General features: G+C 52.2%; 5 protein-coding genes across 5 annotated transcripts; 2 read left to right on the forward strand and 3 right to left on the reverse strand.

Moving 5' to 3' along the window:
- Positions 1-11: 11 nt before the first annotated feature.
- On the reverse strand, positions 12-349 carry PG986_009019 (uncharacterized protein; the record flags this gene model as incomplete). Its single annotated transcript, XM_066845241.1, has 2 exons — positions 12-183; positions 267-349. 2 exons carry the CDS (start codon positions 347-349, stop codon positions 12-14), a joined length of 255 nt encoding a protein of 84 aa, XP_066697639.1.
- Positions 350-4,495: 4,146 nt separating this feature from the next.
- PG986_009020 (uncharacterized protein) lies at positions 4,496-5,968 on the reverse strand (the record flags this gene model as incomplete). The annotated part of the gene is made up of 1 exon (XM_066845242.1): positions 4,496-5,968. The coding sequence occupies one exon, from the start codon at positions 5,966-5,968 to the stop codon at positions 4,496-4,498; it is 1,473 nt and encodes a 490-aa protein (XP_066697640.1).
- Positions 5,969-7,666: 1,698 nt separating this feature from the next.
- On the reverse strand, positions 7,667-9,164 carry PG986_009021 (uncharacterized protein; the record flags this gene model as incomplete). The annotated part of the gene is made up of 3 exons (XM_066845243.1): positions 7,667-7,909; positions 7,964-8,848; positions 9,075-9,164. The coding sequence occupies 3 exons, from the start codon at positions 9,162-9,164 to the stop codon at positions 7,667-7,669; spliced, it is 1,218 nt and encodes a 405-aa protein (XP_066697641.1).
- Positions 9,165-12,272: 3,108 nt separating this feature from the next.
- PG986_009022 (peptidyl-prolyl cis-trans isomerase) lies at positions 12,273-12,845 on the forward strand (the record flags this gene model as incomplete). The annotated part of the gene is made up of 2 exons (XM_066845244.1): positions 12,273-12,350; positions 12,426-12,845. The coding sequence occupies 2 exons, from the start codon at positions 12,273-12,275 to the stop codon at positions 12,843-12,845; spliced, it is 498 nt and encodes a 165-aa protein (XP_066697642.1).
- Positions 12,846-14,441: 1,596 nt separating this feature from the next.
- PG986_009023 (uncharacterized protein) lies at positions 14,442-15,635 on the forward strand (the record flags this gene model as incomplete). The annotated part of the gene is made up of 4 exons (XM_066845245.1): positions 14,442-15,085; positions 15,143-15,252; positions 15,304-15,422; positions 15,480-15,635. 4 exons carry the CDS (start codon positions 14,442-14,444, stop codon positions 15,633-15,635), a joined length of 1,029 nt encoding a protein of 342 aa, XP_066697643.1.
- Positions 15,636-16,544: the final 909 nt, after the last annotated feature.

Below are 16,544 nucleotides of genomic sequence, written 5' to 3' on the forward strand. Positions count from 1 at the left end.
CAAGACCCCATTTAATCATCGTCATATAGTCCCCACCATTGGGATGGAAGAGCCTCAAAGAGCGGAGGAAGAGTCTGGGACTGGAGCTCGGCGCCGGGGGCAATAGGCGCGGCGATAGGGGAACCCAGCTTGGGCTTGATATCAAGGAGAGAATGGGGGAAAAAGAGAGACGCGGACAGCGGGCTTCACTCATCATGACGCAAAGGATGGAACCAACTCAGGTCCGGAGGTGAGAAGAAGAAGAAAAAAAGAACTGTAGCACATACCTATCGCCGACAACAGATTCACTGGTACCACGCTCTTGGCCGTTGGGTGTGGCGGATGGCTTGCGCTCTGATCCGTTGTCCATCGTGATATGATGGATGGGGTGAATGAGTAGGCTGGATTGGGTGTTGAGCAGCAGAACAGACCAGACCAGGTCGGCTTGTCGATGTTGTAGGTAGGCGGATTTCGGGGAAGCCCAGGGTCGACCACCGACGACCAGGCAGGTATGAAGGTGTGATGTTTGTTGCGTGTCGTAAGAATTTGGCGACCAAACTACCAGGAGAGCAACTCCGTGTGAAAATAAGTGAAAAGGCGCAACAACTTGAATAGGTCCAAAGGTTAGGTAGTTGTTTCTCGAGGTTGCGGGTTGGGTTTCCAGAGCGGAGGGTGAATCAAATGCAATAGACTTACTGGTGCCCGGGTTGACGCGTATCGGCCGGGTTTTATTTAGTCAACCGAGCCTGCAAAGTTGTCGCGCAAGCAGAGAAAATAGGCTTGTTGACCAGCTCCACAGCTGAGTAAGTGAAGTAGGGAGAGAGAGGGAGAGTGAGGTATAGGTTATGCAGTTTGGGGCCCGTGTCTCCCGTGCTCTTGTACGTACTTGTCAAGTAGCAGTATGTATTGAGAGCGAGCAAGATTAAATGGAGAAACGCGCTGTAAGCTGCAAGGCCAGTTGCTGAAACGCCCTCGGGAAAATCCAAACGTCGGGACTCGTGAAGCGAAAACAGTATACGAATGGCGCGCTGCGGCAAAGTCGGGTGAAAAATGTGGTTGTCGCCGAAAACCAAAGGAAGAAAAGAGTTGGGTGCGATGAGTGAGGGACGGGTGATGATGGGTTGAGCTGGGGACAAGTTGAAACTTTAGGGAAAAAATGGAGCCAGGTAATAACCAGCAGCGAGAGAGAGCGCCCAAAGAGTAATCAATCAATCAATCAGTCAACCGTGGTGTGGCCCGAGTTCCAAGTTCCTACAGTACCTAGGTTAAGGCAATGCCTTCTTGTGAGAGGTGGAGGGGACGGGGCGGCCAAGAAGTAAGAATTCAAGTTGGCAACTCACTCCAACTGGACGTCGGCCTGTTAGTCAGAGGTAGTCACAAATTTGAGTTGCAATAGTAGTAAGGAGGCATCTAGCCTAGCAGGAAACGCCTTTGCCATCTATTTCGGTTACACTCGAGTCTCGCCGTGCGTGAACACACGCGCACAGCAGCAGCACGCCATGCTCGCTCCCATTGAAGCCATCCATCTACCCATCTTACTGACCCCGATAACCAGCTCCTAGGAAGAAGACCGACCTGGCAGCCTGGGCCCCATTGGAAACTGGGAGAGGGAGGGGACAAGAGAGGGCAGCGATGCAACCAAGTGCCAAGTAGTGTACATAGTCGTCCAGATGCGCTGAAGCTGATTGGGCACATCCGCAACCCAATATATGTGGAAACACTAGGGAGAAAGCAACGAGAGTCCCGACGAGTTAGTTGCACATCTTCTCGGGCAGAGCAAGAGGGGGCGCAGGCGCGTGGTGTACTACAAGACCACCCCCCCATTGGCAACGTGCAATCTCTCTTGGCCCCGGAGTAACTCGCGGCAGAGCCTACTTTTAGTTAGGTATTGGTTGACTATCGAAACAGCAGTGAGTGAGACAAGGAAAAGAACAAGAGACGCCCCGGTCTGCTTTGCTCGTCTATTTGTGGCCACCTGACCTTTCACTGCCGAGGCCATGTCCCCTTCTTGTGCGCGCATGTAAGTTAGATAAGATGTAAGGTAGGGAAGTAAGCAATCAAGCAACTCGTGCCACTAACAAGGCCAGGCCACCCCCAAAGCCGTTTGCAATTAAAAGGCAGAGTAAAGTAGGCGGCATGTTCGCCGACCACGTTCAATGGTAGCAGTTGCACTTGGTTGCCAGGTCCCGGGGCCGACCGGCATCCCGCTGTATCGTATCGCTTCCGTAGGACAAGGTTATATAAAATGACTGGCTGGCCCCATGGTTTGGCCACCCTCGCCCTCACCCACTCCATCCGTGACTCAGAGCTGACTTACAGTAAGTAAGGCAAGTCGCCCGGATGAAACAGAGTTGCACATGTGCGGTGTCCTCTTGCTGAACGCAAACGCAACAGAGCGATGACCGGAAGGATATGTAGGTATAGGTATGCAGGTAGTGCCATCTCTCGCATCGTAAGAGGAACGATGAAGAAGAACAGGCAAATCCGGTAGTTGATGGTGGTGTTGGCATCCATGTTAGTGTTGGCCGCCCCAGAGTGTAACAGCAGAAGCGCAACCAAGCATGGCGGAGCCCGTGTTGGTGTAGCGAGCCAACCAAACACGCACAATCCTACCGGCACCAATGGGCCAGGGTTTTTGTTTGGTGCTTTTAGTTGCCATTGTCGCACCGTGTCTCTGGACGGCTATTGCATGTTGCGCCTCTGAAGCAGCCGATGACGAGAGACAGAATTAGACAATTTGATGGACAGATTCCGTCATCTCCTGCTGGCAACTCAAGGTCCTTCTCCTTCTCCTTCTGTTACCCGCGACTTACTGACTGACTGACAGCCAGGTCACTCTGATTAGCGCCTCCACTGCCATTCGTGAGAAACTCGCGCTCCCTTTTCTTCTTCCCCCATGGAGCTGAGGTATATTGAATCTGGAATTGTTGGTGCAGCTGCTAGCGCCAGACCCCGGCAACTGTAGAGCAACTGCTCACTCACCCCCCCTGCAAATGACTGGATTGCATCTGGCCAGTTGGTGTCCTCTGTCCATTTCCCAGAACAGCAAAAAGACGCAAAGCCCACCCACGACCAACCCTGGTCTATACACGTACCCAAGCATGCGTTGCTAGAACCGAATCGATGATACGTTGATGTTGACACATTCGAACATTCCTGCCCACCGCCAAAAATATCTACCCCCACGGACATACATGTGCAGACAGACAGACAGACAGACAGACAGACAGGCCATTGAAGTTGCTCGCACGTACGGCAGCAGGCGCATGTCAGTCGGTCGGTGGCTTAGCACCGAAACAAGAACAATGATACCAAGTCGGAGCAAAAGTACGTAAATAGAGGTGGCACTAAGGAACTGCCAGATGCCCTTAGAGGATGCGCCGATGGTCGCTCGGTCTGTCCTGATCAGCCTATGGCCCCATGCAGGTTTGGGGTGTGGCACTTGCCGTATATACTTCACGATTGGTGCATGAGGCTTACATTGTAAGTAATCTTGCTGCTGCTGTAAGTCACAAGCCTCCCTCAGATAAGGAGAGAATCAGCCGCCTCTGTAAGATGCTGACGGCTGTGGCGAAACCTCGCAGAAAAGCTAGCTAGCATATGCTCTAAGATGACCTAGCCTACATTGCCTAGCATCCCTTTTTCTGACTGTTTAGATCCTGTCGTGCTACCGTGACGACTTGCAATAGGATTCATCTTGAGAGAGCCTTGGCGAAGATGCATCATGCTGTATTAATAATAACTGTAGAAACTACGCTAGTGGGTTGCAGGATTTGTGGAACCCCAACTGCCCAACCAGCGCCCTCTGACATTCCACCAGTGGTTAACCTAGAGTCCTTGGCGAGGACTCGCCCGTCACCATTGGCCTGGTGATGTAACGAACCCAGGCAGAATCGTCGTGTGACGCGAAACAAACTGGTCCCTTTTGCGCACTTGCCATTAGGGATCCAATAGTATTACTCCCACATTCAAGTTCAAGGTGCATGTAGGGTTACATGTTACAAAGGTATCACCCCCGGTTGGAGAACTCCTCTGGCGCGGGGACAGTCTCGCCTGGCACTGCAGTATAGGAGGTCTTGGTATCCATTAAGGCCATGGCCACTTTCAGAGTCCCACCGTCAACAGTCCAAGTAGCCAATACAAGTCAACATCGTGTCTTGAAGAGATAGGAGCACTTCCTATGCGCACTCCCCTAGACATATTGACCATGGTATCAGATATCCAGAGCGCAAGAGTCTCGGAAACGTTTTCATCCAGACTAATGGCGTGGTGATCATATTTCAGATGTCCTCTGCAATCATATCTCCTGATTTAGTTCCAAGCTGATAGCAAAAGTGCTGATGTTTGACGTTTAGGCACCATCACCATGTGCCTGCTTCCTTGGTATATTTCTTTCTGCCGACCCAGGGTATCTTTGGTGCTAGGCTGAAATTGTATACATAACATAGCGTTATGGCCACGGTCACCGAGGATGTCGAATACGTAGTAGTAAAGGTGTGAGTGCAGAGAATCACCCTTACCTCCTGCCGCCTCGGCCGCCCCGGCCGCCTCTACCACCACCACGCCCGCCCTTTTGGTTCCGGGCTGAGGACTTCTTCCCACCCTGCCTCGGCTTGGCGTCGAAACGCTCAAAGAGCCTCTCCTCGCCAAACGCCGTCTCCATGAACTCCAAGTAGCTGACCATGCCGTTGTCGTTGACCGCCACAATCACGTTCCTCCAGCCGTGCTTGAGCCGCTGATACATGTGGCCGATGCCCGGTCCGCCCGCGCCGCTCCTGGCGTTGGGCGGGTCCCACGGCGTCGAGTCGAGAAGGGCCTCCATCTCGGCGAGGTCGGGCACGTCGGTCGTGCGCGCGTTGACGACGGCGATCCGGAAGTCGGGCGGCGGGAGGTTTGTCTTGGTGAAGCCGGGTCGGGACTTGAACACGTAATATGCGACGGTGAAGGGTCCTTCTGGTGCAGGCGTATTCGGGTTTGGTGTCGGCTTATGCCTGGGGATCAGACTGAGCTGATGGTAAACCGACTCGTAGGAACGGTATAATCCTGGCTTGACCAAGGGGCCCATGGCTGGATGGGATTCGGGCGTGTCTGATTTCGGCGATGATATCAGGGCAAAAAGCCTCTGCCAGAGAGTCTGAGTGTCGGAAGGCGGCGGCGGATCAAGGCGTGGGTTAGCCCTTGAAACCAGGTAACCGGTACGTCGTAATTGCGAATACACTTGGAACTTTTCCAACGTGACCTTGCCTCTATCGCCCTCGTGGCCGATGAAGAGTGAATATGCAGCCTGGAGACTGAGCGGCAGACCCAATTCGTAGTCCCCATCCTCGCCGCGGGCTACCTCCCGCTTCAGCCCGTCAACCTCCTCGGGAAGAGGGAATATGTCCTCGATGGACCCTCTTGGCCAGCGCAGCAGCAGGTCTCCACGCTCGACCAGGTAAAGCGCCTCCTCGGGCAGCAACCACGCCTTATCCCAACCCGGCACATTCTTCGGCGCGCCCCGGAGCACGCGCCCCATGCTCTTGGTCATCTGTCCCTTCTCGGCCTCGAGCGCGACCACGCGATCCCGCCTCCAGAGGCCCTCGGGCTTCTCGTCCTCGCCCGCCTCCTGCGCCCAGTGGTCCGGGAAGTACCAGCCCGTCATATAGTTGTCGGGGACCCGCATACGCGTGTAGCTGAGGACGTCGTGCATGGCGGTGCGGCTCGTCTCCAGCGCGTTCTCCTGCAGGCGCGTGCCGTGCGATTCGAAGTCCTTCTCGCCGCGGCGGATCGTCTTGCCCGAGACGTGGGGCGCCGCCTTCTTGTTCTTCAGCGCGCCGCCGCCGCCGCCGCCATTGGCAGCGCCGGGGAGCGACGAGGCGAACTTGCGGAAGTCGGAGACGGCCTCGTCGGCCTCTGCATCCTCGACGTCTTCGATCTCGACTGTGGACGGGTCATCTCGGGCAATGGCTGGTGGCGGGGTGGCCGTGGGGTCTTCGTCGTCGTACGCCATGGATGCGACTGGCACGATGGCCGAGTTCGTTTCGTGACACAAAAGGTCTCTGACTGGGAGTCAAAAGTACGATACAAGTGGTCTCAAAAATCGTTTGAGCGAAACAAACTTAGGTGACCAAAGGAATCGAAACCGGCGACAACGGCCAATCAGAGCTATCTATTAAGTCGAGAGCAAACCATGGCATATGGTGCTGGAGATACCTGGGTTTTGAACCCCACCATACCATACATATTATATGGTTTATTTACTATAAAATTTAAAGGATATTTTTTAAAAATCAAGTAGGAACCGGAATTGTTCTTTTTTAGCACCACTTGAGAGGGCACCTATGAGTAGTTAATTAAGAGGCTACTCTAATATAGAGAGGCAAGATGGCCGAGTGGTCCAAGGCGCTACGTTTAGGAAGATACTACTCTTACTAATTGTCCATCTGAAACCGTAGTCCGAAAAGGGCGTGGGTTCGAATCCCACTCTTGTCACAGATTTTCTTTTTTAAGAAAATGTCTTTTTGTACTTTCTATCTCTTTCCCATGTGTCGCATTTAGATGAAATGTATGCGTTGGACTTGGTGGGATTTCATAGTCTAACATGACCTTCGAGTCCTTAGATTTCGCCCTTTGCCTGCTGCGCGGGCAGTCTTTTGCTACACATGGTGAAGCGCACTATTTGCATGTATATATATATATACATTCGAGATCCGTGTCCAAAAATTTCAGCACTGATTGTTCGACTTGCGCCCAACATAGGATTTCATGTCTCGGGTTCGCCGTAGAAGCCCCCCTTCACTCGTGGATCCAATGCGGTCCCTATAGACAGACTGAAAGACTACCCTAGGGAGGTCATGCTGCCTCCCCCGGGACGCAGCTGGGAGCGTCGCCATTATATGCCCAAGGCATCGCAAAGGATAGATAGCCAGTCCGAGCCCCATCAGCACCTCCGTCCAGCTGCTTGTCTCGGCTATCGTGGACCCTGCCCATATCTAGGGAAAGAAATTAATGAAGAAGAAACAGTCCCTAAAAACTCCGCATAGCACCGAGCGGCTTGGGTATCCTCCCATTTCAGAAAGTGCTTGCCGTAATGTCAGATCTCGTGACGCCGTTTTCCCCCTTTGGCCCCAGGCCGTCCGATTCGAGTTTCATCCCAGAAACGCCAGTCGTAATTCCGTATGCTCATACCCACCAAGGGGCATCCCACTTGGTGCCTATCTGGCCCGGTTCACCCCTCAAATGCCGACGGCTTTCTTTTGCTGAATGCCTACGTTCTCTGGCCATACGTGCTGGTCGGATGAAGAGCACAAGTGACGGCTACAAGGCCAAGGCCAATATTAGACATCGCCCAGCTATATATTCGTATTGATAGCTCCCAGATCTCGAAGGTCGACGGATAATACTTGATCGCGTACATTCGGAAATGCCCCTATCTCGCCCCCATTGCTCGGGAGATTGTGGCGTTGGCAGGCGACTCGGGCATCCAGTCAAACAAACGACAACAAGCCGCCGTTAAACTATGCCCAGAGTGAAAACCAGCATCTGTGTTTGCCCCAACCAGATGCGTCGGCACAGGCATAAAATGACGCAATGGCACTTCGATATATTAGCAATCGCAGTATATAGGCACCGAAGCGGCGCCATCCTCCATCAACTCCTGCTGCGAGCGATTGCAGCGTGTCATTCTTTGCAGCATCAGATAATCTGCTCAGTCGATCAGCGGTTTCTTTTGGCCGCCAACCATGCAAAGACCGAGTGTTCTGAGGGCATTGTGGTCGTTTGCCAAAATGATTGTCGGCGCGGGCAGCATGGGGTTATTTTGATCGACAAAGGAGGCTTCCTTGGCCGCTTGCTCAATGGCGTCCATTTCCTCCTTGCAGGCCTGATGATCCATTGGGCAGATGACAATGGGCTGGCGCAATGTGATGTCTCGAGCTGAAGTCAGGTGTGCCTGCGATGCGAGGTGAGTATTCTATAAGGCAAATTGTGCCACATCGATACTTACTTTGATGGTGAGGAAGAACTCGATTTTGTAGAGAGTTGAGGTAGTTGTGAAAGAGGGTACTTCGTAATTGGGAAAGGCTGGCTGGCCTCGACGTATAATCCCCTGCGAGTCCCTCAGGTCCTTATGAGGAAAGATGAGGCCCATGTTAGTGACATATCCGGCCTCCGGAAGTTTGGTGCCGACTGCTTGCACGTGTTTCTGTAACCGGTTGACTTTCTTCTGCGGCTCGTCGCCCTCGGGATTGAACGTTATCTCTTCCTCGATGGCGAGTGTGAGCTTCTGCACCGTCACTTTCCGCGCCTTTGCCATCCAGTCGAGGTTTGGCGCAAGTTTGATGTAGACAGTAATAGGATCCATTGGACCATAACTCCACCTGGGTAGGGAGATACCCAGAGTGACGACGTTGTCGACCGTCGCAATCTTCGTTTCAGGCCGGTTGTACATCCCAAAAGTCGACAGAGTATCATATCTCTGCAGCGGCACGGGGAATGCGTATTTGTTCTGTATGCTCTGCCCTTGCTGCACGGTGACCACCAGCTCGTAGTACGTTTCCAGCACTCTATTGGGAAGCTGCAACGACGCTGGCGGTATTCTTCTGTTCGTTTCTTCTCCTCCCCGTCCGAAGGGTATGAATAACACAAAGGGCAAGTCCATCGCGATGACGTTTTCGGCCTCCTTCCCCGACGCGCACCGGAACAACAATAGTTCTTTCCCGACGACATCGGTCGTATCTCGTCGCGGGGTCCCCAGGTGGCGCTTTGCAACATTTTCGGCGGCGGGATGGATGGTCTCTCTGCGTTGAAGACATATTCGAACTAGGGATATAGCGACAGGCGCCGAATAGCCGGCAGCGGGCCGGATCTCAACCTTTCCTTCGATGCGCGGCTGTTTGCAAAAGTCAACAATCGAATTCCCAATAGTGACAGTGCGGCAGCGACTCAATGCTGGGCATCTTGCAAATGTTGTCGTCGGGCTTTTGGGTTTCACGGGCTGCGAACCCCGCGTGGTGTGTGTGGGTGCGCTACGGAGCCCAAGGCAGCGAAGGAAGGGCGGAAGAGAGCAACAAGCCCCAAGTCACACGAGTCTCTGCGGGAAAGCAAGTTGGACCTACCAGTGTCGCGGATATTCCAGGATAGCCGACGAGAAAACTGCTATTCGGGGGGCCAGAAACCCGTACGAAGGCGGGTATCCGGTCCGTCATTATTGCCGTCGCTCAAGGCTGACACCGGGCAATGGGGGAGATGCTGATGCCGGGCGACGAATGCAGCAGCCGCGAACAGGTCGAGCACTGGATCGGAACCTACGTCGGGGAGGTGGCATGTATCCTCCTCGTCGTCCGCCCTTGCAGGCGCTGTCGTGGGAAGGTGGTTTGGGGGTTGGTTCGGGCGACGGAGTCGGTGTCGTAGGCGCGGGCCGTGGACCAAGATGGAATTGTGTTTTGGGCGGTCTCCTCAGGTGCAGGTGCAATAGAGTAGTGATGATGATGCTGGTCGCCTGTGCTTTGGAGGGGCTGCTCCCAGTCTAAAGGCCAGCCTAGGCTCCGTGCCGTCAATCGCAAGGGTACACCCAGGCTCAGACGTGCTTCCAGGAACAATTTCCACTGGGTCATCTAAACCGGCCTTGTTTGCCTGTTTGTTTGTTCGCCGGGCACTCCTTAGAGGCAGATGAACTCGATTCGGCGTGGAAGGATCCTCCTGTGCACGTTGTCTTTGTGGTATTTCTATGTTGCAGGCGCCGGGGAGAGGTAAAGAAAGAGGATGGGCTCCCAAGGATGGATGTATGTTATTGACCGACCGACCTACTTTTAGGTAGGTAGGTACGCAAGTACGTTAGGTGAAGTACACAGCCCATCCCATGCTGATGGGTTGAGTAATGGAACTAACCACACAGAGGGCCCACTATAGCTGTACCGTGTACGCAGCACCCAGCAAGCAGCAAAGAGCAAGCAGCAAGAGCACCACCGCAAGAGCAGAAGAAGAAAAGCTGTCGTATCCGAACCTTCGGCTTCGTCACTCTTTGGTCTCTGCTCACTCACTGGCTGGATATGTACATGGAGGCAATAGGCAAGCAGCAGGATTGGTTGGATGCCACCTTTTGGCCCTTTGCTGTTGGCTTGCACTGTAACCTTTGGAATTACAAAAACCGGCATTGGTGTTACAACCACCTCGCAATAAAGTGGGAAATAGCAAGAACACTTCCTTACTAGGATAAAGCTAGCCTGGCCTCTCTTTCTTGCGAAGAACGCGAAGAACTTGCTGGGTAATGCTGGGGCTCGGGGCTTGGGGCTCCCTCTCCTTTCTCTCTTCCCCCATTGTCCTCCTCGATGACAACAAAACAAACATTCAGCCGTTTCTCAGGTACGGTAGGCTAGTCGCTTTCAGAAGAGCTCGGTGCTCAACTAAGAAAAGTAAGCATGTAACCTTGGGCGTCTGGGTGCCCGTGAATGGATGAATGGGCGATTAAATGGTCATTAGTCCAGCCGTGGACTGGATCGGGAGTCACTGAACAGCTCCAGCTTCGTTCAGCCGCCCCTACCTACTGGGTGCCCGATACAGACCTATCTGCCCAATATTCACCCTGGCAGTTGGTCCGATGTATATGTTTGAGTGCTTTATTCGGTCTTGTTTGTGGAGGGCTGCTTTGTCGGATCTTCCTGTGATAGCGACTAATACCTTCACGCAGAAAACCCTTTAACGCAACCTAGCTAAGATCAGCCGCGCTCCCCCTAGCACTACGCATGCAAGGCAGTCCGTCTCTACATACTTCCACTCTTCCAACAGATGCAGCCCACGTCTCCATGGTGACCGCCAAGGGGAGCTCCGGTGCAGCATTCATATTACATCGATTCGGAAGAAGTAAAAAGCAACTTAGTATACCTCGTACTGTGCGATGGCGGAAGCATACTTGTACTTATTATAATGCAATGACAGAGAAGAAAGGGACGGCCTAGATATGAGATATAATCCTAAATGGTGAAATGCCCGATACCACTGTGACTAGAGGCCGATCTTGTCCCAGAAGAGCAATGTTGAGAGGAGTAGCCTGCGCACCGAAGCGGTGGTTTGGCATGCCATGTCGGAATTAAGCAACGGACACACACCCTCACTCGCAATGGATACACACACGTGGGGTACTCAAATTGGGGGTCGCTGCTCTTCTTGTCCTTGACTTATATAAAAACCTACCTACCTACCTCTCGTTTAGTACTGGCCTTTTTGATGTTTATCGGACACCGGGCAAGAGAAAGCCTAGTAGAATGCTCCGGATGGATGGGCAAGCATGGCGAAAAGGACTTTGTCCTTCCCCGATCAGTTGTGCGACCAACTGGGCCTTTGGAGCGATCCGCCCACATGTTCCTGTTGATCAGCCAAGCTTCCCTAGGTATGTATGTACGTGTGTGTGAAGTACTACCAAATTCTAGGACTCTGGAGGGGCGGAAGGACTGGAAGGGACATTGGCTGACGTTGCGGGGTGGTTCGTCCAAAGAAGGCTTTGGATAACGTGAGTGAGGGCGTTAGCTGCGTAACCACCAGCGCTGACTGCCATGGGGATTCGTATCCCCAATCCAGCTTGTGTGTGGATGAGAGGCAGCCAGTCGCCGAGATGCACATCATGTTTTGTCGAGTTGAACGAGGCGAGGCGGTCTAGTCTATTGTACTTGCCCGTTCCGCTGTGAAGCCAGAAGCCCCACATCAGGTTGCAAGAGTATACAGTCACACTCTCTCCAGCTTCTTGATCTTACAAATGTTCTACTGCATTTGTAAGAAACGTTTTCGGTTCTCATGACTGCAGGTATGTGACATGACACATTCCAATGGCTGACTATAACATCGACCAATCGCAGATTTAGACAGAAGAGGAGAAATAAAGAAATGTCCTTTCAAACTCTACTTCAGCTGTTGACTATACATACTTGATACTCTCCACTTTCCAACGAGTCCCAAATATCAATACATTACGCAGTAAAGCACTCCCCTAGTTGCCCTGTACCTACCTGTCTTACTGCCTACAAGTATGTACCTTACATTGAGATTAATGTAGAGTGGAGTCGCAATTGATGTGCGGACCGGGGCCCAAATGTTCTCCAATGTCTTACTTAGCTTTGTTTGGCCGGGGTCCATTGATTTAACTCGCCAAGGAATAGGCCTGCGAAATGGCAGATGGTTGGTGAATGGAGTCCCTTGGAACAGGAGCTCTGTCCAAATCGCACACACATTAGCTCAGCAAAACCAGTCACCAACAAGTCACCTCCTAACGCCCGAGAACTCCCGGCGACTATCTCGTCCCAGAGTTCCCACGCCCAGCCAGCATGTCGGTCACATTACATACCAACTTTGGCGATCTGAAAATAGAGGTATTCTGTGAAAGTGTCCCGAAAACTGCCGAGGTGCGTTTCCAGATGATGGATTTCTCCATGAAACAAACCCATTTCCCCCTGACAGCTGTACTGACAGCATCACAGAATTTCTTGGCGCTCTGCGCGTCTGGATACTATGATCAGTCACCTTTCCATCGCCTGATCCCGAATTTCATGATCCAGACGGGGGGTCCCGGCAACCCGACCCCGGAGAACCCAAAGGCCGGCCAGAGCATCTGGGGTGCTCCCTTTGAGGATGAGATCCGGCCAACTCTGAAGCACAACGCCCGCGGTATCGTATCCATGGCAAACAAGGGCCCGGCAACAAACGGATCTCAATTCTTCGTCTTGTTCGACAAGGCCGCTCATCTGGATGGGCTGAACACGGTGTTCGGCAAGCTCATTGGCGACGACAGTCTCGTGACCCTGTCCAAACTGGAGGCCCTCGAAATCGACAAGAAGAGCCGGCCTAAAGAGAAGGCCTTCATTGAGAAAGTCACCGTCCATGCCAACCCATTGGCATAAGTTGCATCGACTGCAATATAGAGTCTTGCACGTCGAGGTGTTGCCGCTATCTCGGGCTTTGCGCCGTCAATAGTCGCTGGTAGTTGCTATTGTCTCTTCGAGGCTCCAGCAGTGTCGAGCGAAGAGGTTCAAACGATACTTGAGTAGCGCTATAGATGATACTCCTTCAGGCTGCATTGATCAGGCTGTTCTTCTCGTCGCTGCTCCGATATGCCACGGATCCACCAGGAGCCCTGGGAAGTTGTCACAAGTGTACTAGAGACCTCTGCTCTCTTTTGAGAAAGTTTGAGGCAAGAGGGGCTTTGGACCGATACGACCAAAGTGACTCCTATGAGATACAAAGCGCTTGTATTGGTACCAACGTCAACCAATTTCTAGCTCATTTGTAGCTAATCAACCTTGAGCTCTATTCTATCTAGGTCATCTGGAGTCGATGCTGATGACCTCTCTCCACGGCATATACATACATATGTATCTGACTTACTGAAGATCAACAGTAGCCGAACAAGAGTCGTATGCCTTCCTATCCTGCACTTTCGTCTGTGCGTATAATTCTTTACTACGGGTTATTGATATACATATTCCACAAGGTGGTGTTCAGAGCCGCGGATTAATAGAGCCCTTGACCACCGCACGCAAAGATAGAGAGGTCTGACAACTCGTATGCTTGTGGTTTCCCGATAATGGTGCTACGTGCGTGCCTTGCCCTGAAGACTGCCGTCGTCCAAAAAAAAAAAAAAAAAAAAAAAAGTGATTGGTCAATGGATCAGTTGCTTGCAGTTTAACTTTCTAATCTCGTTTCCTCCAGGCTTGTCCACCAGAACTTACTTGCGCATGTATTTTGAAGTAGGAATACAACACCAGGAGGTATCAATCAGTACTTCGTCAGCCTCGTAGACAAAGAACAGTGTAACATGGCAGCTCACATGATGCATCTGATCTCATACCATCCTGTGTCTTGTATTCGCGATGGTCCGTGCGCCACACCACCTCCTCCTTCACCGCGCTGGCTATCCTCAATTGAAGACATTTATTTGATCTGATCCCGATGCAGCATTTCAAACCTGCAAGTGTCTCTTCTCAAATACGTTCTCACTCGATCGTTTGGGATAAAGAAATCATCGGGGCCGCAATCAAGCACACCGTCTATCGTTATTCCGACTCACCCAAGAAACCTCGAGAAAGCTTGTTGTCGCGGCTGCAGGGAGAGCTGGTTGATTGGAGTGGCAGCTGAATGAACTACAAATACGTACAGGTTCACCGAAACAGGCTCCCATTGATCGTACCTTCCAAATCGGACAGAAAACCAGACAAAAGCAATTGCACCTTATCGGCAAGAAAGATATGCATAACATCTCTCGTCGATACGATGCGTGTCCGACATTGAATGGGCATTGAATGGACATTTACTCGACGTCGTCTGTGGAATAACCACTTTGGGCATTCATCTGCCTTTTTTTTCTCTCTTGTTGCATCGGATTGCCCCATCGCCCCAAGGTTCAGCCTCATCGTACGTCAACCCAACCCGAGTCCCTATTCTGTGAGCATTCATTCGTGGTCTTTGGTCCACACGGCCTGTGGCCGAACATCGCCAAGATGACGATCAATGAAGACGTCCCCGGCATCCATGTCGCGGTTCAGATCAACGGTGTAGACGTCGCCGAGTACGAAGCACCGGATGCTGGTGACGAGGATGCGCCTGTCCCGACCGTCACCAAATATATCGAGTGTATCGACAACGCCAAATTCACCATCCGCATGGGCGTCAATAGGGCGTATGAGTGGGGTTATCGCAACCATGCTCTATCCCTACAAGTCTACGTCGATGGCCATTGGGTCATAGGTAAACTCTTCAAGAGCCCAACGGCACCGGACGCAGGTTTCTTCCCGCCGGCTGAGGAGACTGTCATCCGTGGCCGAGAAGAGATCAACCCCTCTACTAACGAGTGGGTTTTACGGAACTTCAAGTTCGCTTCGGTCACCACAGGTATGACATCCTGCTTGCCTCGAGGTAGCACGGGCGGAGTGCAGCTAACAAAGCCATCTCTAGTTGACGAAGCTCAGCAAGAACGAGTGAAGGCTGATCTGAAGATTGCGAGCAAACTTGGCATTATTGAGGTCAAAGTCCTGCGTGGCATCGTCGGAGGCGAAGTCGTATCTCGTCCGGGCAACATCAAGAACAACAAATTTGAGCTGAGCGAAAAGTCGCTGAAAGGAAAGGCAGTCTCCCACGGAACAAAGTCAGTCAACAACCGCCTCTCTTACGCTTTTTATACCTTGTAGCTGACCGCATGAAGCTTCGAAAGGGGTACACGACTCGACAGGGCCCCAAGGTACTCAGACTTCCAGCCTCTTCCAGAAGACCGTGGCCCCATTGCCATCTTTCGGCTCATCTACAGATCAAGAGGTTCGTCGGTCCCGCGCACACGTACTTAACAAACCTAATCACGCTACATAGAGGCACTTAAGCGAGAGATGATTATTCCGCGCACCCCGCCTCCTCGTTCTCCAAGACTTGCGGCCTTGACAGACGCCGAAAGGGATCGTTTGGCGAGAGAGCGGCTGGAACAGCTCAAGGTAAATCAATTTTCCTGCGGTTGAAGTGCGGTCCGGACTAATAATATTTGCTGAAAGGGAACGAAGGTCAAGCGTGAAGGCGATGCTCCAATCAAACGAGAGCATGGCGAACACTACGACCTGACACAGGATTCAGCTCCTGCACGGCCATCCAAGAGGACGAGACTGAATTCCGGAGAAGAGGTCGAACTCATTGATCTAACGGATGATTAATAAATTGGCCACAGAAGAAAATGTAACCTGAGTATGCGTTGCATTGACGGAAGTTTATGATTCCCCGCGGTAGCGCTCCCACTTTCGGAGTCTCGATGCCGTCTCCTCAACTGAGCATGGCTCTGAGGATTTTGCCGCTCAACACAGAAAGTGGGCGATATACAGTAGGTATGGATACTAGCGAAGCATGAGAGTGCAGATATGATTTGATGAGTGAATGCGATGTCCTCACAACCCTCTTCCCTTCTCTTCACCCGACGCAAGTGGTAGTCTTGACGGTAAACCAACTTTTCCCTTGGCGATCCCATCGCCATTCATCAGTAAAATGAATACAATATTACTTCTTTCAACCTTCCTAATATCTCGCACAGTCTGGGGCGCGTCGTGGATCGTCCCTGGTGCCGTCTGGTATGATACAGCAGGCAAAAAAATCGATGCCCACGGAGGAGGCGTTGTCCAGCGCGGTTCGACATGGTATTGGGTCGGCTATAGTGCCAGCGACAGTGAGTGTGCTTTCTTTTCCAAGCCAAGGGAAACATCCGAGGAAAAGGAAGCGTAAGGACTGACGATTGGAGTATTGAAGATCAGACGCCTTTGATGTACCAGTCGACTGACCTCGTCAATTGGGAGAATTTCGGCAAACAAGCTCCCAGCGTCACGGGGATGTGGCGTCCCAAGTTCGCGAGTCCCAATGGCTCATAATTTTGGGTAAGCAGCAGCAGTAACACTCTTCAAAGAGGAGGGGAATAGGTAGTATTACTGACGATGAGCCTCGTTGTGTTGATCTAGCTTTACGGCCAACAAGATCGAAACGTCCTGTCGTTGTCCTCCTCGCAGTTTGTCGGGGGTTATAGCCAGAAAGCCAAAGGATTGCTACCGCCCAATAAATATTCGTACTCTGACACTGGG

This window comes from Apiospora aurea (assembly GCF_038362705.1).
Source record: "Apiospora aurea strain CBS 24483 chromosome Unknown utg000006l_segment0_segment0, whole genome shotgun sequence".
NCBI classification, from domain to species: Eukaryota; Fungi; Ascomycota; class Sordariomycetes; order Amphisphaeriales; family Apiosporaceae; genus Apiospora; species Apiospora aurea.